The 23297-nt window shown below is 49.1% G+C and overlaps 1 protein-coding gene across 1 annotated transcript; it reads right to left on the reverse strand.

Moving 5' to 3' along the window:
- Positions 1 to 108: 108 nt before the first annotated feature.
- On the reverse strand, positions 109 to 6768 carry LOC123120559 (secretory carrier-associated membrane protein 4). Its single transcript, XM_044540569.1, has 12 exons — positions 6700 to 6768; positions 6295 to 6384; positions 2174 to 2236; positions 1987 to 2020; positions 1763 to 1885; positions 1604 to 1669; positions 1359 to 1452; positions 1209 to 1254; positions 1039 to 1106; positions 675 to 723; positions 369 to 434; positions 109 to 276 (listed from the first exon to the last, which is right to left on the reverse strand). The coding sequence occupies exons 1-12, from the start codon at positions 6766 to 6768 to the stop codon at positions 196 to 198; spliced, it is 849 nt and encodes a 282-aa protein (XP_044396504.1). The 3' UTR covers positions 109 to 195.
- Positions 6769 to 23297: the final 16529 nt, after the last annotated feature.

Genomic DNA, 23297 nt, shown 5'->3' on the forward strand with positions numbered 1-23297 from the left:
TTTCCAATTTCTGCGTCATAGGATTTCTTCTTCAGATAATAAATAAAAAGGAATACTACTCACAAAAATAATAAGTCACTCTTTGGTTGTGATTAACTATAACCCGGACTGTCACACACAAAAGACAATAATCAATCCACATGCTTGATCCTCTCCCCAAACCGGAGGAGCCATGGCGAGCAGGGATGTCGAAGCTCAAAACGATGGACGCCGCGATGCCGCGTCAGGCCTCATCTCCGCCTCCTTCCCGCTTCCACGGAAATACCGATATACTCTCTGCAAGTAACAGCAAAAGTTTTCAGCAGAGACCACCTTTTGGTTTTGCCCAACAGGAAATCTATATATGCAGCTGTTTGCCTGCAGCCTACCTGCATGACCCATATGCTTAGCAGCCCTTCCAGCACAAACAAGATGAAACCAAGGAAGTAGAATATCTGGAAAAAAAAGTTTAACAGTGAGCTCAGTTCGATTAATGTGTGGATGTTGCAAGGGACCAGCGGTTGGTTCTATCCCTGCAACCAGCCCTTGTCTGAAGAATATGACAAAGTAACGCTTAATGTTCAGATTAGTGTAATGAACTAGTAGATTCGAATCTGGAATTAGGAAATTTCAGTTTTGGTTAAGGGTTCTGTTGGTCACAATTGTAGAAATACATTGATATAATATCCACTCACCCCAATCGTAGCACTGTATCCTATCACGCTCAGTGCTTGAAAAATTCCTCTGCAAATCATAGGAGAAGACAAATAAAGTGAGCCTCAGGTCTAAAAAATACAGTAAGAATTACAAAGTATGACATTGATCTCTGATAAGTAAGTAGACAAATGGCAGGAATTATAAAGTGGTCTATTCTGCAATGAAAATACAACTCTTTACACCAGTTTGTTCAAAATGCAGAATAGCGCAGTATTATTTATTTGATCTACTAATAAATAAATAAGTTGGACAACAGTTCCCAACATTCAGTATTTACCTTCTCAAGGGAAAAATGGAATGTTATTCACAAAAGAGGTTATGTACACCGGCAAGATAACTTACGCCAATGAGCGTCCCAAGAACAGAATTGATGGCGCAACAGACGCGAATATGCAGAAACAAATGTGGAACTGCAGATTCAACAAAAAAACATGAGACATCCCACTGAAACAAGTACATAATACAAGGATCTAACATGATTCAAAGTTATCCATCTTGCACAGTAAACTTACAAAATAGAACATGAAGAACCATCCATATCTGAAAGCACTCTCTTTCCTAGTGAAATTATGATCATATCAAGTGGTGAGCAAGAAATTTAACCATGCACCAGAACTAGTTGAAGACATTATAGCAGTTTATCAGAAAGAGAAATAGAGTACCTCATCGCACGATAGAGAGGTCGGTACCACAAATAGTAGGCACCTGGGACTCCGGTAATAAAATATATGATGGCCAGGAACCAGATCTTAGGACCTGCATCTGCTCCTGCATGTTGAAAAATAACGAAGATTAACTAAAACAACACAAACAGATGTGTTCAGGTCATGTTTTAAACTATATACATGAACATTCCTAAAATATATATCCAAACATTGATAAATAAACGAAGTTTATCCGAACATACTTTCCCTAGCTGAAATCCAGAAAGCAGTGACACATATAAAGTTCCAGAAAAGGCATATGATTAAACCTGCATGGAAAATCTAGACGTGATTATTCTGGAACTAATAGTAAATCAGAATATATATATTTTAAATAGCTTTTGTATCTGCTGGTTGTGTACCTAGGAGCGATGCGAATGCAACATATTGTACTCGCTGCAAGTGCACGGGTATATCATTTGAAATATCCACATGGATGACAGGAAAGAAGGCAGGCCAATTTTTAGGCTCTATAAGAACTCCGGCTGCGTATGATCAAGAGAGAAACGATGAAGAAGTTATGCTGAGTTTCACAGGGATTGATTATGTAGTAGTACTATCTGAGTATGATCAAGTTAAAGTTTACCTCTTGCAAGAGCATCTTCCCTTCTTTTTATTTCCTAGAGAAAAACAAAATTAGAGAAAGACATACTACAACTTAGTAATAGATGTAACCAAAATAAAAATATAGAACTACATATACGTGTGAAATCCAGCTGCATACTTAATACAAAAGCAATGGCAAGCCAAGCTTGATTTTATCAAGTACATACTTGTTCTCTCTTGTTCAGCTCAGCCTCTTTAGCCAAAAGTTCTTTCTCCTTTTTCTTCAGGTCCTATGTTTGTAGGCGGCATTATAAAAATGATATGCGGGTGATGTATAAAAAATAAAAACGAAAATAAATGAAATGACAATAGAGAATTGGAACCGCAAGGAAACTAATTAATGAGATGAAGTGTAACTCCAGATTCCAGTACTAACCTAGTAATTTGGCTTAACTGAAAAATCAGTCAGTACTGTCAAATTTCCCCCAATATACTAGTTATCGTTAGATGGATTCTCTAGTAAGTTAGTTAGTTGTGCAGGGCTTGATTTTTATAGTTTCCTTGTACTTCAATCTTGCTGTAACTATCCTACTGGCGTAGGTTCATGATCGTGTAAGCCACAACAGAGGCGATTCCTATACTAACCAACATAAAAATACGCGTGCTGGCCCCTGGCTCACTGGGGTCTACGGTCCCCAAGGTGACGATGCAAAGATGGCTTTTCTTGAGGAGCTTCAAGATCTTCGCACTAGTATTGCTGGCCCCTGGCTCATTGGAGGGGACTTTAACATGATTACTTCGGCGGCTGATAAGAACAATAACCGCATCTCCCGACGCACCATGAACCGCTTTCGGCGATTTATCTCAGATCATGGGCTCTATGACATCTACATGCATGGTCGACGTTATACCTGGTCAAACGAGCAAGCAAATCCCACTCTCGTCCGCAACGACCGCGTTCTTTGCACTCCCTCCTGGGAAACGGCTCACCCTCACTGCCTCCTCCGGTGCCTTTCATCCGCGCCCTCGGATCATTGCCCTTTGCTCCTAGACTGTGCCGTCCGATCCCCGGGAGGTCGACGCTTCCACTTCCAGAGATTCTGGCCCAGGCTTGAGGGATTCCACTCCACGGTGCTGGCGGCCTGGAACTCCGTCGCCCCCGACCCGGACCCATTCCGGCGCTTCTTCGCTCGCCTCAAAGCCACGGCCCGCAGCCTCCAGCAATGGAGCTCTCGTGTCATCAACAATATCACCACCCAGCTGGGCGTTGCTCGTGAGCTTATTGCACGATTTGATGCAGCCCAGGACTTCCGGCCCCTCACCTCCGCTGAGGCGTGGCTGCGTCGCGAGCTGAAATGTAAATACCTCGGGCTCGCATCTCTTGAGCGCACTATCGGGCGGCAGCGCATCCGGCTGGCTGGCTTAAAGAGGGTGAAGCTTCCTCTGCATTCTCCAAGATCCACGCGTCTCACCGTGCTGGCAAGAATAAAATCTTCGACCTTACCGTCGATGGGCACCATGTCTCCGGCGACGAGAATCTTGCCCGGGCTGCTTTTGACCACTTCTCTTCCATTCTTGGTCGTCAGGACGTTCGAGGCTTTACTGTTGATCTCGATGCTATCCACCACCGCTCCTTCGACTTATCTGAGCTCGAAGCGCCTTTTACACCCGACGAGATTTGGGAGGCCATCAAGAAACTTCCTTCCAGCAAAGCACCGGGCCCCGATGGGTTTACCGCGGAATTCCTTTGCTCCTGTTGGGATATCATGAAACATGATCTCTGTGCCGTCTTCGACAAGCTCTACGCCCTAAATGGACGCGCATTCCAGCGGCTCAATGAGGCTCTCATTACCTTGATCCCCAAAAGACCGGACGCGGCCTTCTTGTTCGACTACCGGCCCATTAGCCTCATTCACCTCGTTGCGAAGCTCTTCGCCAAAGTTCTTTCTCTCAGACTGGCTCCTCGTCTGGGCAAGATGGTTTCGTCCAATCAAAGCGCCTTCATCGCGGGAAGAAGCGTGCATGACAACTTCATTCTCGTCCAGCAAACGGCAAGGCAGCTACACAGGCTCCGGCTCCCTCGAGTCCTTCTCAAGTTGGACATCGCTCGCGCCTTCGATTCGGTCTCCTGGCCTTTCCTTCTTCAGGTTCTGGAACACTTGGGATTCGGGCCTCGTTGGAGAGAGTGGATTTCCATCCTCATCTCCACGGCCTCCACGAGGGTCATGATCAACGGCACACCAGGCCCCCCCATTGCTCATCACCAGGGCCTCCGGCAGGGCGACCCTGTCTCTTCGATGCTATTCACCCTTGCCATCGATGTCCTCAACTCTCTGCTCCAACACGCGGTCACCACTGGCACCATTCGACGCCTCACAGAGCGGCAGGCCGCATCGAGCGTTTCACTCTTCGCGGATGACGTGGTCATCTTCTGCCACCCTGACCCGGCTGAGCTCACCGCTGTCAGTGGTATTCTGGACTTCTTCGGGTCCGTTTCCGGTCTACGCACCAACTTCGCCAAATGCTTGGCCGCGCCGATTCAGTGCCCTGACGATGTATCCGACGCAATCGGAGCCTCCCTGGCTTGCCCAGTTGTGGCCTTCCCGATCCAATATCTTGGGCTTCCTCTATCTCTCAGAAAGGTTCCGGCTTCCCAGCTCCAGCCCATCGTCGACAAGCTGCTCCGCAAGCTAGCAACTTGGAAAGCTGCACTCCTCTCGCGTGGGGAGCGCCTGGCCCTGGTTCGACAAGTTTTAACGGCCATGCCCGTGCACATTCTTCTTGCCATGTCGCTTTCCCCTCCTATCCTCAAGAAGGCGAACAGGATCATCTGAGATTTTCTTTGGCATGGCCGCAAAGATGCTCGTGCGGGCTCTTGTCTCGTCAGTTGGGCGCGAGTTTGCCGCCCAATCGAGCTTGGTGGCCTCGGGATCCGCGACCTTCACTGGACGGGCATCTCTCTGCGCGTCAGATGGCTCTGGCTGCTTCTGATAGCTCACGCCCTTGGTCTCATCTTCAACCGCCCTCGGACCCCAAAGCACTCCAATTTTTCCGGGCCTCGACATCGTGGATCCTTGGCAACGGCACCTCTTGCCGCTTCTGGACTGACAAGTGGATGCAGGGCCACTCCATCCAGGAGCTTGCCCCGAGCCTGGTGGCCCTTGTGTTGAGCCGATCGCGCCGCTCTCGCACGGTCGCGACTGCCCTTCACGATCGCACCTGGATCAGAGACATCCATGGCTCCCCAAGGCCCGGAGGCCAATGCTCCAGTATGTGGATATTTGGCGCAGACTCCAGTTTGTCGCTCTGACCATGGAGCCTGACACCATCCGATGGAAGTGGACGGATCATGGCGCCTACTCTGCTGCCTCCTGCTATGGTGCTCTTTTCACTGGTTCCACGGCGTCCGAGCATTGGCGCATCGTTTGGAAAACCGGTGCCCCCCTCTCGGTCAAGTTCTTCATCTACCTTGCATCCATCAATCGTTGCTGGACGGCCGACCGGCTTTCTCGCCGCGGGCTTTCGCACGAACCGGCGTGTGTGCTATGCTCTCAGCAGGCCGAGACCTTGCATCACATCCTTGTCGAGTGTGTCTTCGCTCGCATCGTCTGGCAGGGCATCCTCTCCTGGTGCTGTCCCACGATCGCAGCTCCGGATGGTTCGCTAGGGTTCTTCGACTGGCTGAGCGAGACCCTTCCTTTGACGACTGCCGACAAGCGACGTGGGCTCTCCACCATTGCGGTGCTTACGGCATGGTCGCTTTGGCGTCACCGTAATGCTGTGATCTTCGACAAGATTACACCCTCTTCCACCTCTCTCCTAGCTGCGATTCAAGAAGAGGCACGCTCCTGGACCAGCACCGGAGCTAAAGGACTTAGCACTATTATCCCTGTAATGTAATCGTTCTTGTAGGGCTGAGCATCCCATTCCCATGCTCACTTGCATCGCGGTAGCGCCATCCTTTGTACGCAACCGTGATGCCAACCTGTACGTTCACTCCCCTATCAATGCAATGATACGCTTCCAAGCGTATTCGTGAAAAAAATACGCGTGCGGCCTCCTATGGGATGCGAGAACGCTTCCTGAACCTTTGCAATTATTACTCAAGATCTTTACTAGTTAAGATAATTATTTCAGGAAAAGATGGTACTTGGGTAGAACTTATAGAATTAGTTTATGTTCAAGTACACATATCTAAGCTTGAGATATTTTGCACAACTCCAAAACAAAGGACAAAACCATCATCATGCACATCCAATGACTGCAAAAATGTTAGGCTAGTGACAAGCAACTGAAGAATTCTATTCTTGACCAAAATTTAGAAAGAAGACTGAAGAAGTTGAGATACCTTTTTGGTATCGAGAGGCATATTTACAGGTGCACCGATGTCATTGTAGAAGCTAACTGGTTCATGAGGGAGCGGGGTCGGGCGTGGTTGCTACATAAATACAAAAACATATAAGTCAGATCATGATACAGTTGGGTAGATGGAGCTACAACAAAGGATAGCATGAAATGTACAGACATAATTTGAGAATCATAATAAACTTGTTGCTTCATAGTTCATTTTACTTGGCAAGCGACAAATAATTATGGTTGTTCTTGTGGATTTTCTCCCTTATGATCTTCCCTACCAAGGAAGTTACAGACGAAACTCCTAATCAAGAATGAACATGGGGCTGCATATGTATCACTTTGATGCAGAAGTCGGAGGTAATACTTCTTTTCTAAAAAAAATCAGGAATGAACGTACCGAGAAAGGGTTGACCTCGATCTCGACCTCCTCGAAGGGGTTGTCCTGCTGCCCCCACTTCCCCGCCATCGATCTTCCGCTCTTGTGTCTCTCTCTGCTTTGCTTTGCTAGCTGACCCCGGTAAATAAAAGAGCAGCAGGCTGCTACTGGCTAGCTCTTATCACCCGGAAATTACACCCTGCCGTCCCTGCATCTGCATGAATGAAGCTAGTTAACTCGGCACCCCCGGCTTACACGGTACGTAGGACGGCCTCATTTTTTAATAGCTTGTCATTGTGCACAACGCCGTCTGGTAGCGGCGGAGCTTCGTAGGCATGTACAGGGACGTAGTAATATGCACTGGGCGCCGGCCGGCCGGGCCTGCGGTGGCGCACAAGTGGCAGCTGCTGCATAGGCTCAAGGTGGAGTAGCCAACTTGCCTCCCCTTCGCTGGACACACTGGACTCAGATTCTTAGAGAAGCATCCACGATAACTTTCTACTCCCCATTCAAGTTGTTGGATGTCAAGAAGACTTCTGTGATGACCCGAACTCTCAAGGGTCCAAAAGTCTGTGTGCGTATATTAGCATATCGAAAAAGGCTTTCGCCCCGCTTTATATTATAAAGCCAACCGCACAACAAGCATCCAACAAGGTCCAATACACACACGCACACACATACGGAGGTCCACAGGGACAAATAGTACACGAAAGGGTCAATGCTGAGGGCACAGCACAACAAGCCCTAAACCCAAAACACACACGCCACAAACCACATAGCCGCCAGGCGGTCTAGTCAGGCTCAGGTGGAGGAGGCGGCAGCGGGGGAGCCACGCGGAGCGCCATCGAGTGAAGATCGGAGAGGAGGGCGGTGATGACATCTCGGTCCTGGGGGCGGCTAAGCGGCCGCCAAAGCTGCAGGTAACCACACAATTTGAAGATTGCGTCAGTCGCACGACGGAGGGGCACCTTCTGAATAACAAGCTTATTTCAAATGTTCCAAAGCGTCCAGGCGAGAACCCTAACGCACAGCCATCTAATATGGCGGTAGCGAGCAGGGTAGGCGTTAAGCTCGGCAAGCAGGTCGGGAAAGTTGGTATTACACCATTGTCCGCCAACCGTTTCGCGGAAGCAGGCCCAAAGGAACTGGGCAGAGTGGCACGAGAAAAAGATGTGGTTAGCATCCTCAATCGTGCCACAAATGGGGCACATCCCATCACCCGGGCCATTACGCTTGAGGACTTCAACCCCGGAGGGGAGGCGTCCACGGATCCATTGCCACAGGAAGATCCTGATCTTCAGCGGGAGACAGATGTCCCAGATCAGGCTAAAAGGTTCCGGGGCCGTCGAGGGAGCAATGGCGCCGTACAGGGACTTCGTGGAGAAACGTCCAGAGGGCTCGAGGTGCCAGGACAGAACATCCCGGTCCTCCGCCACGTCCAGAGGGCTCGAGGCGCCAGGACAGAACATCCCGGTCCTCCGCCACGTCCATCGGCATAAGTGCGATGTCTTGGAGGAGGGAGTCCCAGGCGGCCACCTTGAGGGGGGCAAAGGGGCGCCGGAAGGCGAGACGCCCTAAGTCAATAAGGGCTGTCTCGACAGAGACCCGAGGGTCAGCCGCAATGGCAAAAAGTTCTGGGAAACGCGCCGCCAGGGGGGCGTCCCCAAGCCAGCGGTCGAACCAAAACAAGGTCGAGGCTCCGGAGCCAACTGAGATGGATGTGCCAATGCGTAGTACGGGCAGAAGCTGGATCACGGACTGCCAGAACTGGGAACCACCCGTACGTTGGCAAAAGGCAAGAGGTTGGCCACGGAGGTACTTATTACGGATGATGGAGAGCCAGAGGCCTCCCTCCCCATTGGTAATACGCCACAGCCATCGGGTCAGGAGGGCAATGTTCATGCGTCGGGAGGACAGGATCCCAAGGCCCCCCTGGTCTTTGGGTTTGCAGATGTCGGGCCAGCTCACCATATGGTACTTCTGCTTGTCGCCCTCGCCAGCCCAGAAGAACCTCGACTGGTATTTGGCCACCACCTGATGGAGGGTCTCATGCAGGCTGTAGAAGCTCATGAGAAACCAGAGAAGGCTAGCCAGCGAGGAGTTGATTAGGATCACCCTGGCAGCCTTCGACAGCCAGCGTCCCCTCCAGGGTTCGACCCTGTGCTGCATCCTAGTCACCGTCGGGCGAAGATCCGCGACGGTGAGTCTGGAGTCACTAATGGGCACCCCAAGTAGGTGGTGGGGAAGGTGCCCAGGCGGCAGTTAAGCCGGTCCGCAATGGACAAAGCTTCGTCCGGGGGGTAGCCGAGGACCATCACTTCGCTCTTGTCGAAGTTGATGGTGACTCCCGACATCTGTTGGAAACACAGGAGGAGGAACTTCAGGTTGGCGATGTCGGACGCGGAGCCCTCCACCATGACAATGGTGTCGTCCGCATATTGGAGGAGGGAGACCTCTCCTCCGTCCACAAGGTGGGGGACAACGCCCCGGATATGGCCGCAGGCTTTGGCCTTATCAAGGATGACCGCAAGGGCATCGACAACCATGTTAAAGAGGAACGGGGAGAACGGGTCACCCTGGCGAACCCCACATAAGGTGGGGAAGTAAGGCCCGATCTCGCCGTTAATGTTGACCGCCGTCCGGCCGCAGGTGACGAGTTGCATAACCCGTGTCACCCAGCGGTCGTCGAAGCCCTTCCGAAGCAATACTTCCCGAAGGAAGGGCCAGTGGACCGTGTCATAGGCCTTGTGAAAGTCGAGCTTAAGGAACACTGCGTGGTGGTGCTTGGATCGAACTTCATGGAGGACTTCGTGAAAGACTAACACCCCATCCAAAATAAATCGGCCTTGGATGAAGGCGGATTGGTTGGGGTGGGTGACAGAGTCCGCAAGAAGGGTCACCCTATTGGCGTACCCTTTGGCCAGGATCCTGAAGACCACGTTAATCACGGTGATCGGGCGGAACTGGCGGATGTCCGAGGCCCCAGGAACCTTTGGGATGAGGGTAATGATCCCATAGTTCAGGCGCCCAAGGTCCATGGTCCCAGAGAAGAACTCGTCGAAGAGGGCCATGACCTCCGGTTTGATGGTTTGCCAGAATGTTTTAAAGAACAATACTGGCAATCCATCCGGGCCCGGAGCCGAGGAGGGGTTCATGCCTTTAATCGCCGCAAGGACCTCCTCCTCCGAGAAAGGCGCCACTAAAGCGGCATTGGCCTCGGCGGAAACAAGCTGGGCACCCGACCAGGTATCGGGGGCCAGCGCAGCCCCACCCCGAGGGGTGGGGTGAAAAGGGCTTTATAGAAGCCATCTACGTGGGCGCAGATGTCCTAGGGTCGAACAAGCTGAGTATCACCCGCCCATAGGGAGTGAATGGAGTTGCGGCGACGCCGGCCGTTGGCAATCGCCTGGAAGTAGGCCGTGTTGGCGTCTCCCTGGAGCACCCACCGTTGGGTGCCGCGCAACCGCCAGTAGGCCTCTTCGTCGGCGTAAATGACCGAGATCTGGTCCTCTAGATCATATCTCAACATCCACTCATCCGGGGAGATCCCGGACGAGTCAGCACGGGCGTCCAGGACCTGGATGGCACTCAAGAGGACCTTCTTGCGGTCACGGATATCACGGCTGAGGTTCGCGCCCCAGCCCTTCATAAATTGGCGGGCTAGCTTGGCGCAAAACTGCCAGGAGTCGACCGCGGACATGGCGCGGTGGGGGGAGTCGCGCGCGGCGGTCCACTTAGCCACAACAGCCGCGCGGAACCCGGCTTGGTTGAGCCAGAAGATCTCGAACCGGAACCGGGGGGAATGGTGGGGCGCTCATCAGCAGAGGAGAGGAGGAGAGGGACATGATCAGAGCCGATCCTGGTAATAGCCTGAACCGAGGCCAGGGGGCATCTGAGCTTCCATTCCGGGGAAACTAAGACGCGGTCCAGGACAGACTACTTCGGGTTCGCCTGGCGGTTAGTCCAGGTGAACCGGGCCCCCGTGCGCTCGAGCTCACGGAGGCCAAGCTCCGCGATGCAGTCGTTAAACATCTGCATCCAGGGGCGATTAACCCGATCATTGTTCTTCTCATCTGGGGAGCGGATGATGTTAAAGTCACCACCCACCACAACAGGTAGGGGGGAAGCAGAGATCTTCTGCTGCAGCTGGCGAGGAAGGTCGGGGAGCGGCTGTGATCCGCCGGTCCGTAGACGATGATGACCTCCCATTTGAAGTTGAGCGCGCGCTCGAAGATCTCCATACTAACAAAGAACTCACCCCGATCCATACCTCCCACCTCAAAGGTGGCATCCTTAACACCTAAGAGGATGCCACCCGAGTGGCCATTGTTCCCACTAGAAGGGAGCCAATGCCAGGCGAACAGGTGGGAGCTAAGGCAGTCAAGCTCGGGGAGACAGAAATCCGTGTGCATGGTTTCTTGGATGGCGATGATGTCGATGTGCTCGTCCCGGATGAACTCAACTAGCTGGCGGCGGCGGCCGTCATGGCTGAATCCGCGAATGTTCCAGAAAAGGGCGCGCATCTAAACCGCCATTGAGGGGCTGCTTGACCCCAGGACGGTGGAAGCACTGTGGGCTCTAAGAGCGGCAGTGCGAGAGCGAGTGCGGCCACGGATCTCCTCGGCGGGCGTCCCAGAGGGCTGGGGTGCCGGGGTGCGGAGGAGGTGGGCCCGTGTCTCAGCGAGTTTCCCGTCAAGGATCTCGCGGGCCTGGATAGCCGCAATCTGCTCCAAGGAGGGGCCAACCTCCCCCCTGAAAACTACGGACGAGTCTAGGGCCACCTTGGCAAGGCGGCCGAGCGGGACGGCTTCGAGCGCAGAAAAAGAGCAGCTGGAAGAACTGGAAGGGATGTCGATCGCACCTGACTCAAGGTTCCGGGCCGCAGCCCGGATCTCAGCCCGCTCGGAGATGGACGGCGCCGGGAGGCCGACCGGGCGATCCGCGTCGAGCCGGGCGCTGCGGCGGGAAGCCGTCACCGGGGTCGACGAGGCCCGAGCCCGACGAACGTAGGGCACCGACCGAGGCGGGTGGGAGGCGACGGGGGTGACCACCTCCTCGGAGGCCACCAGCAGCAGACGAGTCGGGGAAGCAGGCGTCGGAGGGATCATATGGGCACCAGACACCGCCTGAGGAGAGGGCGGGTCCGGGGCCGGCGCGTCGTCAATCGGGGCCGGGGAGGGAGCCGGGGGGGAGGCGGGAGGCGGCGGCGCAACCGCCCCAGGGGGGTCCATCGAGGGGGATCCGAGGGGGGAGGCACCGACGTCGGCGAGGCCGGAGGCAGCAAAGAAGCCGAGGCCGGAGACGAGGGTGCCGTGGCCACCACAGGAAGGACGCACGCGAGCGCGGCGAAGATGCCGGGAGGACAAGGAGGCTGACGCTGGAGATGTCGCTGAGCTCGGCCGAAGAGGAGGGAGAGGAGACAGGAAGCGTGGCGGGGGCGACCTTGGCGGAGAAGGTCAACCCACGCGACCGGCCCGCACCCGCGCCCCCACACCCCGGAGGTGGGGAGGGGTCCCGTGAGGGGGAGCGGCTGCGGCCAGAGCGCTCGTCGTCGTCCTCCGGATCCTCGTGGCGGGAGGGGCGCGAACGGCGGTAGTGGGAGTCGTCGCGGGGGTTTGCGCCGCCCGCACCAAAGTGGCCATCAGCGAGGCGTCGAGGGCGGCCGACGTGGTTGGGAGGCTCGGGGTAGATCTTGAGGTCGAATCCCTGGTCGTTGAAGAACACACGAACGGTGGCACGGAGGGTGGAGGAGTCCAAGCACTTGACCTTGACACGAACCTCCTCCTTCTTGCGGAGGGAGAGCTCGTCCACCACCACCACCTTGCCCAGGAGCTTGGACATGCTCCGGATCACCTTCTCAGAGCGGGCAATGTCGGGGAGGCCCGCTATGAGGATCCAAGCAGTGTCCAGCACGGCAACCGCCTTGGGGTCCAACAGGGGCTCAGAGATGTTGACGACGAGTTTGTTGAGGGCGAGGGTGATGTCGTCGCTACGGGTGCAGAGGCCCAGGCTGAGAGCGTCGGGGAAGACCACAGTGAAGGAGCCATCCGAGGTCGGAGTCACCTGCCAGTCCCAGACGCGACGGCAGAGGTGGTTAAGCTCCGCCTCGATCATCTCTGGCGAAGAGACCCCGGCCCCCACGATGGAGACGACAGCAAGGAGCGACGGAGACGGGGGGGGGGACGTCCTCCACCTCGATGTGAAAGAATCCGAGGCCCTCGATGCCGTGACCGTACATCATGAGCTCCTCCGTCATCGGCCGGTCTGGGCAGAGAGCCGCGGGATGGCCCGACTCCTTGCAGAGGTAGCACATCGGTGGGTTGGGGCACTCAACCTGGTAGTGGCCGACAACACCGCAGTTGAAGCACGGAGGAGGGTCGCGAGGGGCACCAGAGTTGGGCGCGGCCGAGGACGCGGGATCCAGAGTCGTGGTCGAGGGGGTTCGGGCGGCACCCCTCTTCTTCTTATTCTTCTTGGCGCCTTGGCGGCCACGGGCCCCGGGGCCACCATTGCCCGGAGGATGGCTCAGCTGGGTCCTGGGGGGCTGGTACCGGCGGGTGTCCGCGGCGTTGGAGGGCGCGGGCCGACGGGGCGACGGGGCGACGAGGACCGCCCATGCGGACACGCGGGAGAGGGGGAGCGGGGCCGGTCGCGATGGCTATCCCGGGATGGGGAGAGCCGGCTGTCGGCCCGCACCGGGGAGCGGCCCTCCGCGTGGCCTGGTGAGCGACGGTCGTGGCGGGGCGGCGAGCGCCGAGAGTCGCGGGGAGGCGACCGGCGAGCATCTCGGGAGGGGGAACGATGCAGGTCACGCGGCGGGGAACGGCGCGCGTCGCGGCCAGGAGACCGACGGGCGTCGCGGCCGTCGCGGTTGGCCAGCTGGCGGCGGAGATCGGCTTCGCGCCGCTGGCCCTCCGGCGAGGCGCGCCCCGACGGACGAGGGTCATCCAGGGGCCGCTTGGGGCGCCCGAGCCGTCGCCCAGGAGCGGGTCATGGGGAGAGACGGCGGCGTCCCGCTGCCCGACCCTGCTCCCTCCTCCCCCCGACCCCGCCGCCGCCGGCTCCCCCCTCCCCCACTGCTAGCATATATAGCATACTCAGATTTCAAGATGTAAACGTACGATCACACATCACATACTACCGAAAATGTAACGATAATAGTAATACTTAGTGCAATGTCGCCCGTGGTCAAATTCATTCGTAACTCAAACATATAAGAACATAACAGACACAACAATGAAGGTCGATGAGTCCACCAACGCCGCTGCCGGTTGAGTGGAGGCGGCTTGCGTCCTAGCTTCAACGTTCCTTTCATTAGTCATATATATATTCTTCACATGACACGTAACAGGTGAGTACGTTGGCTACCTTCAAGCTATATTGAATCGAGCTCGATGGAACACGCATAACAATAGATCCTAATAGGGCTTCTAGTGTTTGTTTTGTGAAAAGCTAGTTTTGAAGCTTTGAAACACCGATCCTAGATTCCCTTACAAACTACAACACTAGATTTCCAATATATATGGCTGCGTGAATCCATTCTGCATTAAACCCGCACCTGATCTATTAGTCATCAAGCAGTTTCCCTTTACCCGTGAATGCTGGGTGATCAACTCCCCGAAGACTACCAGCAAGCACTGTATTTGGTTCAACTGTTTAAAAAAACAAGACAACGAGATCTTCTGGCCATTCAGAACTTAGTAGCTTATATTACCTGTAACCAGGGGCACGACTAATCAATTAGGTCTGACATTCTCGTGAGGTTTCTAAACTTCCCCAGATGACCTAACCAACCCCTTTTGTCACTTTAGAACTGCACACACCAGATAGTTCACCCAAAAGCTCAAGCTGATGGGGAAAGATGGGCTATGCATTTATACGTCAACACTCCCCTCACGTGTGGCTTCCACATGCCTAAACGTGGAGCAAAAGTGGGCGGCAATTTAATTGCGTCAGCCGGGTCTTGAACTGAAGACCTCTTGGCTCTGATACCATGTAGAACTGCACGCACCAGACAGTTCACCCAAAAGCTCAAGCTGATGGGGAAAGGTGGGCTATGCATTTATAAGTCAATAGTCACTCAATAGGGTACTTTGCTTGGCGGGTAATCACGGATCCTCTGCCTACTTGGGTCAATAAACATAAGAGAACCTTGGAGACAACGGCTGTATGCCCGGTGTGTGGTTTGGAGCCTGAAGATAACTTCCACCCCTTGTGTCGATGCCCTAGAGCTCGGGAATTATGGTGGTTTATGTCGAATGTGTGGCAGTTGCCTGACATTGATTTGATCCAAAACACAGGCAAGGAGTGGCTATTTCATGAGCTGCAGCCTTTGCATGACACCCAATCTTGAGGATATCACTTATCGTTAGCTTCTCGGTCAGCTGGGGATTAGAGATTAGTCAGAAATCGGCCGATTAATTGATTTTATCGGTCGACTATTAATCGGCCATTTTTTGCAAATCCCAGGTTCCCAACACTAAAATATGCTATATTCAACACCAAAATAATATTGGACAGAAGTCTTACCTTGATTCCTTGCCTTTGAATCCTCGTATAATGACAAACAAAATAGGACAACAGTACATATTGCGTAACAAGGTCCACAAGACACAAATAAACATAGTTTTCGCAAACATAGTGCTATGAATAGGCCCGATTTATCGATAGATTCTCGATAAGTCGCTTGTCATAGAGATAAATCATCTCAAATGATAAACGGTGAAGATATAAGGCATAATCTTATCGGTCACCCAAGAGTAGCGATTAATCGGATGATAAATCATTGAATCGGAAGATTTTTTTTGAACAGTGCTGACACCCAAAGGTGCATGGTTCTGATGACACTGTGGCGTTGTTGGTTCATCCGAAATGAAATTGTTCACCATAAGAATCCGCTCCCTCTGGAAGTATCAAAGAGATTTCTTCTCAGCTATTTGGAGTCTTTAATTGCTATCAAGTTAAACTCACATATGGATCCAGATAAGGGTAAAAAAGCTATATCTTATGATCGCATGAGGTATCAAACACCAGTTCAAGCTCTGACTGTGGCCGCCCCCCATGGTCCTCTCCACCAAATGGGTGAGTTAAACTTAACACCGACGGGTCTCATTCAGCAGGTGCGGCTGGTGCAGGTATGGTGCTTCGAGATGACCAGGGAAATATAATCTTCTCCGTGTGCAGGACGCTTTACTCTTGCCGGGATGCTCTGGAGGCAGAGTTGCGTGCCTGCATGGAGGGCTTATCGTTTGCGATCCAGAGAAGTGAGATCCCAGTTGTCATTGAGATGGACTCATTAGTTGCGGTCAAGATGATCCGGGGGCGTGATCAAGACATGTCTATTTATGCATCTCTAGTTAAAGAGATTAGAGATCTCTTATCTCTTCGTGAAAATTGTATTACTCATATTAGTCGTTCTCAAAATAAGGTTAGCGATAGCTTAGCGAATTTCGCTCGCACAGAGGGTAGAACAATGACTTGGATAGGTTCTGGTCCTTCTTCACTAGTACAAAACAGGGCTTTCGTCACAGGGCAATATTCACATTAGTCCCGGTTCAGTCACGAACCGGGACTAATGTGAGCATTGGTCCCGGTTCGTGCGGCTAAGGCATTAGTCCCGGTTCACCTGGGCCCTTTAGTCCCGGTTGGTGCCACGAACCGGGACTAAAGGGTGCGATGCCCATTAGTACCGGTTGGTGGCACCAACCGGGACTAAAGGTTAGTCCTTTAGTCCCGGTTGGTGCCACCAACCGGTACTAATGGGCTTTGAGGCATTAGTACCGGTTCATGGCACGAACCGGTACTAAAGGTCCCATCAAACTCTACCCCCCCGGACCGCCTTTTCAGTTTTAGAAAAAACAAAAGAAAATGATGGAAATGTCAAAAAAATAAAATAAAATAAGTTTCCCATATGATATGTGGTCTAGTTGTTGGGAAAATTAACAAATATGAATTTCGACTTTATTTGCAAAATCTCTCTGGAATTTCTTAAAATGGGCATAACTTTTGCATACGAACTCGGATGAAAAAGTTTTTTATATGAAAAATCATCTACTCGAAAAGTTACATCCGAATTTAACTGGGGGAACCCCGTTAAACATTTTCAAAATCCTCAAAAACCTATCAGAAAAAAAGATACGGGGCTTTTAAGATCTGGAGAGGCAAAAAAATTCAAAAATTTCAAATTGTGGTCAAACTGTGGTCAAACAATGGTCAAACTAATTATTCTAGAATATTAGTGTTACTAAATAATTATTTCAGTTTTTTTGAATTTTGGTCAAATCTGGTCAAACTGTGGTCAAATAGTGGTCAAACAATGGTCAAACTAATTATTCCAGAAATATTAGTGTTACTTCATGCTCAAGCTAAATTCCTGAGGGTTAATAGAATTGACATCTTACTATTGTCAGGAAAACAACAAATGCAGACTTGGAAACGAGGGAGAATAGAACCCGGAAGTTAAGCGTGCTCAGGCTGGAGTAGTGAGAGGATGGGTGACCGTCCGGGAAGTTAGATGATTTGGAATGATGAGGGGTGATTAGAGATTAGAGGATAAATTGAGCAGTGATGAGGGGTGGTGATTAGAGATTAGAGGTTAAAATAATTCAGAAATTTGAAAATAAAAAAAAAATTAAAAAAAATTTCAAAAAAAATATCATAAAATTTCCTTTAGTCCCGGTTGGTAACAAGGTGGAGCTCCAGGCTGCGTCCACGTGGACGGCCTTTAGTCCCGGTTCGTGTAAGAACCGGGACTAAAGGGGGGAGGCATTAGTAACGACCCTTTAGTCCTGGTTCAAAAACCGGGACTAAAGGCCCTTACCAACCGGGACAAAAGCCCCCTTTTCTACTAGTGCTTGCGCTCTGGAACTAGCTACTGCTGAGTGTAACACTACTATGGTTTGAGTAATACAATTTATCACCCGCAAAAAAAGTCAATAGTCACTACACTCATTTGTGCACATCCGAAGGAAGACAATGACAAAGTCATTTAGAAGTGGCCTCCTTACCACTCTAGCAACACCTTTCCCCACCTACACTACTATGTTTCCAACCGCATACTTTCCAGAGCCGTATATCATGAAGTTATATGGTAAGACATTGGGTTCTATTGAAATGTGATCGATCTCTTTAAACCTCAGATGCGGTCCCCATAAGTATTGAGCATGCATCCATTCTTGTGCTAGATCTTTGACCTCTGCACTCTAATGACCCAACATACCACTCCGCCTAGAGAAAACACTTTCAAGGATTTTAGTTTTTGAAAACTTTTCCAAAAACATATTTCTCATAACATGAGCTAGATAGATAGGATAATATGTTTACCTTCTCGATACAATACATATATTAGAACTTGGCAAACATACACCATAACTAACCTAGGGTCGTGCTGTAAGGTCGTCGACGACAGTGCAACTACAAGCTGACTATGGGCGATGTTGTGTTGAAACATGCGAGTTTGTCGTAGACGTGACCCTACTGGCGAGGACAGTGACACATGAGCAAGCTTTCCTTCAAGCATATGGGAAGTGAGATGAGCAAGTGAAGGAGGTAGATCAGACAACACGTATGTTTTGAATCGGATGGTGCATGAACCGGCTGATCCTTACCAGGAGTCAGCCGGTTGACGCCTAGCAGGCGCCTTTGATTATTCTTTGTTTTATTTGTGTCTTGTAATAAGGATCATTATTGTCCAAAGGGCTAAAAGGGAGCCAATTATGTTGACGTTGAAGATATATGCCCTTGGAATATCAAGCTGAATAGATCAACTAGTTTATGTTGATTGGTCATATTACATTAGGTTACAGTTATGATGGTTTGGTAGTTTTGACCTTCACGTTTGTTGGAAGCTAGTAAAGTAATCTCATTTTGAAAACCTTTCACAAGATTATATGGAAGACCTATAGCGACCTAGGGAGGACAAATAAGAGCAATGTCGACCCGTCATTGTCAGCTAAACTAGACACACTTGCATATATGAAATTTTCATATGTCATTTCATGTCCAAAGTTCGGGGAAGACATTGTAGATTTGATGTTAATTAAGGTATGCTTTAGAAAATATGGACCTACATAATAATGATTCCACCAAAATTTTGCTAATATCTTTCACTTGTTATGTGCTCAACGAAGGTACTCATCTCCGTGTGTTGTGTACATTGAAGAGCAGGAAATTATAACAGGAAAATCAAAACCGTGCAATCATATTTACCCGGGGAGAGGCCCTTCAAACCATTGATATGAATTAAGTATTAGACATTTCTATAGTTTAGGTTCATTGCATAAACTCTTCATAACATTAATCTTCAAACCTTTTTATACTAAATATTTGTACTTCCATATACCTCCTTTCATTACCAAATCTTAATTAAAAAAAATCTTAATACAACATTTAGTGACATCAATAATTTACCTATATTGGAGAAAAATAGTCTAATACAATTCAGAAATCTATTATAATTTTTAATTTTGGTCATTTAATTGAACTCTAATCAAGTAAACATGGTGAGAAAAATAGAATTCAAGGGAGGGGTGATGAGTGTGTTCGTGCCGTATAAATAGTGCATTTATATGTGTTTGTGTATACTCTAATATCCTGATAATTTTTTGTACAATCTACAGGTCAAACAAATATCTTAAAAAATATTTTGAGGGTGTGCTTTTCTAGTTTGGTTCGTTAGAAATTCTATAGTGTGTAAGTTGGCAATAAATGCCTTTCTCATCAATAACCGAAGCGTAATTGTCTACAAAGATTTCTTGTATGGGTGCACTATGATATTTATCATAGTAATTATCAACATCATCAAAGGTCAAAGGATTTGTGCTAGTGATCAATCTACAATATCATTATGAGATCAGATGTGTTTTGCGTGGTACCTGTGATGGTCTCATATTCATCATGGTTTATGGTGGTGACTTGGTTGTTTGCACATTTTCTTTTTAATAATGTCGATCTTCTTTGGCATAAAATTGTTGATGACTAGGAAGAATCGAATAAATTTTCTTCACGACTATTTCCAAGTTGGGTTGGTCGGGTGGCACTGCCCCCCTCCCCCCCCCCCCCCGAGGTCTTGTACATATTTCTGCCACTGACCAAGGGTCATAAGAGTGCAGCTCAAAAAGAGGAAGGAGTCATGGTAGAATGCCGAAAATTCACATCCCCGTCACTCAACATCGAGTCTTGTGGTTTTTGAAGTGTTGCTCTCTTTATGCTTCTTGATTTGCCAGTATGAACTTGATTATGTCATGAATATGTATGAAACAAAATTCCTTAGCTACTTATTTTCTTGGGTAGTAGTAATTGCCATTGAGGGTTTTGTCAAGGTACATGCTTCATCTCCGAAATACAATGAGCTTATTTCAAAGAATCAGATCCATTGTTGTAATGATGTTCTTTTGAAATATTAACACTTGTGCAAATATATTTTTCGGGTTGATAACTGGGATAGTTGTCATTTGAGATACCACAGACTCATGTACATGCTCATAAAATTGTTGATATTCATACTAGTACTCCCTTGATCCTTCTCTTTTGGCTCTGCAAATTTTGATTTCCTGTCTTTCATCATACAAACTGGCTAGTGCATTCTCGTAATTATCAAGTTTCAGCGACACTAACCAATTATACAATGCTATCATTATTTTCACTAATTATATCCCTTCACTATAGAGTCTGTTCAGGTTTTTAGGACGAAAACAGAATATTATCCTATAGGGGAGCTTATACATATCATTGCCCATGTTTACAACTACAGTATGGGATAAAATGGAAAGACCGAAATAAATTTTATTCACAATTATATCGATTATATCGATTTTGCTTGGCATAAAATGGAAAGACCGAAATAAATTTTATTCACAATTATCTCCAAGTCCCCCTCCACCCCCCCCCCGACTTACATATTTCCCATGTATCGGTCAATCAACTTGAGTGCTAGGATTTTTGTAGTCTTGCTCCCTTCACGCTTCTTGAGTAATGTATACTAGATGACCCATTGCGCCAATTGGCGCAGAGACCAACTACAACCTAGAAGCTAAGCGAACTATTTGAAGGTTTTTTTCTCAACTGTCTGCAAATGGATACGTTCATACTGCGTTTCTATTTGCCTTGACAATGATCATTGCTCATAACCGTCATTGGCGAATTCTTTTTGATGACACGATACTCAAGCTATGGGCAAGCCAGTGAGCAGCCAGAAATAAGAACCAAAGCAAGCTACAAGCTCTCTCAGCGATTAGACCGTTTCTGCCGTTGGATCAAACTACTTGATGGGATTTATAATAATATCATTGCAATCATGCTTTTCATTGAAGGAGCTATCATGAATCACTTTATAAATTTCTTCGTTTAACGTTTCATCACAATTTTCAGATTCATGATTTTCAAGTAAAACATTATAAGATAATCAAGTGCACTCAACTCACTAGCAATTGATTCATAATAATTTGGTCTTTTGAAAAGATTAGCAATATGGGGATCCATATCAATAGATTTTAAGAAAGCGAAGATGCAAGCAAATAGAAGGCACATGGAAACACAAGCAAAAAAGGCAAACGGAAAATATATTTTTATTTTGTAAAAACTTTTTAGAAGTGAGGGAGATGAAAACAAGAGGCAATGGCAAATAAAGTAAATTGGAAGGAGATGAAAAGTTTATGCGTAGGTACTTGATAGATGTTGATGATGTCTCCCCGGCAACGGCGCCATAAATTCTTCCTGATTGCTTGTATCTGCGTTGGTTTTTCCCCGAAGAGGAGATGATGATGCAGCACATCAACGGTAAGTATTTTCCTCAGTTATGAAACCAAGGTTATCAATCCAGTAGGAGAACCAAGAAACACTACGTAAACAACACATGCACACAAACAACAAAAACTTGCAACCCAACGCGTAAGAGGGGTTGTCAATCCTTCCTCGGTATTGAGATAGATTAAATTTTATGAGATCGGATAAATAGATCTAGCAAAAACACAAAATAAAAAAATAAAAAAGTGAAGCAAGGTATTTTTGATTTTAATATGATAGGAAATAGACCCGGGGGCCGTAGATTTCACTAGAGGCTTCTCTCGAGAAAATAGCATATGGTAGGTAAACAAATTACTGTTGGACAATTGACAGAAGGGCAAATAATTATGACGATATCCAGGGCAATGATCATGTATATAGGAATCACGTTCAAGATTAGTATACCGACTCCTGCCTGCATCTACTACTATTACTCCACACATCGACCACTATCCAGCATGCATCTAGTGTATTAAGTTCATGAAAAAAATGGAGTAATGCAATACGAACGATGACGTGATGTAGACAAGATCTATTCATGTAGGAATAGACCCCATCTTTTTACCCTTAATGGCAATGATACATGCGTGTCATGTCTTCTTCTGTCACTGAGATTGAGCACCGCAAGATCGAACTCATCAGAAAACACCTCTTTCCATGGCAAGAAAAATCAATCTAGTTGGCCAAACCAAACCAAAGTTTCGGAGAAGAAATACGAGGCTATAACAATCATGCATAAAAGAGTTCAGCAAAGAATCAAATAATATTCATGGATAGATCTGATCATAAACTCATAATTCATCGGATCCCAACAAACACACCGCAAAAAGTCATTACATCAAATAGATCTCCAAGAACATCGAGGAGAACATTGTATTGAAGACCAAAAGGAGATCAGGAGTCATCTAGCTACTACCCACGGACCAGTAGGTCTGTGGTAAACTACTCACGCATCATCGGAGGGGAAAGGGTGATGATGAAGAACCCCTTCGTGATCGTTAACCCCTCCGGCAGAGTGCCGGAGAAGGCCTCTAGATTGGATCTCGTGGTTCTGGAACTTGCGGCGGCTGGAATTGTGTTTCGTCGACTCCCCTAGGGTTTTTGGGATTTTAGAGTATTTATAGAGGCGAAGGTCGGTGGAGAAGCCTCCCATGGGCCCCACTACCCACCAGGGCTCGCCTGGGGCCTCTGGCGCGCCCTGGTGCCTAGTAGGCCCCACGGGCCTCCTCTGGTGCACTTCCTTAGCTCCCTGGGTGTCTTCCGTGGAGAAAAAAATCTTTAAAAAGTTTCGTGGCATTTGGACTTCGTTTGGTATTGATATTCTGCAAAGTAAAAAACAAGCAGAAAACAGCAACTCGCACTAGGCACTATGTCAATAGGTTAGTCCCAAATATTGATATAGAGTTGCTAGTAAATGAGTATAAAACATCCAAGAATGATAGCATGGAACAATAAAAAAATTATAGATACATTTGAGACGTATCAGTCATGTTTGCAACAATTTTATATGGTTTTGGTATGATTTGATTGGAACTAACCTAGACTAACATTGTTTTCAGCAGAACTACCTTAGTGTTGTTTTTGTGCAGAAATAAAAGTTCTCAGAATGTGATCAAAATTTACGGTGATTTTCTGTGGACCTAGAGACCCCCGAAGCATCAAGGAAGAACCAGAAGCTTCACGAGGAAGCGAAGCCTGGGGGAGGGGCGACCTCCCCCTCAGGGCGCGCCGGGCAGGCTTGTCGCTCCCTCGTGGGCCTCCCTTGACGTGAGACCGATGCCAAAAATTCCTATAAATATCCAAACCCCCTGAAAGAACCCTAGATGAGAAGTTCCGCC

This window comes from Triticum aestivum, chromosome 5D, assembly GCF_018294505.1.
Source record: "Triticum aestivum cultivar Chinese Spring chromosome 5D, IWGSC CS RefSeq v2.1, whole genome shotgun sequence".
Taxonomy (NCBI): Eukaryota; Viridiplantae; Streptophyta; class Magnoliopsida; order Poales; family Poaceae; genus Triticum; species Triticum aestivum.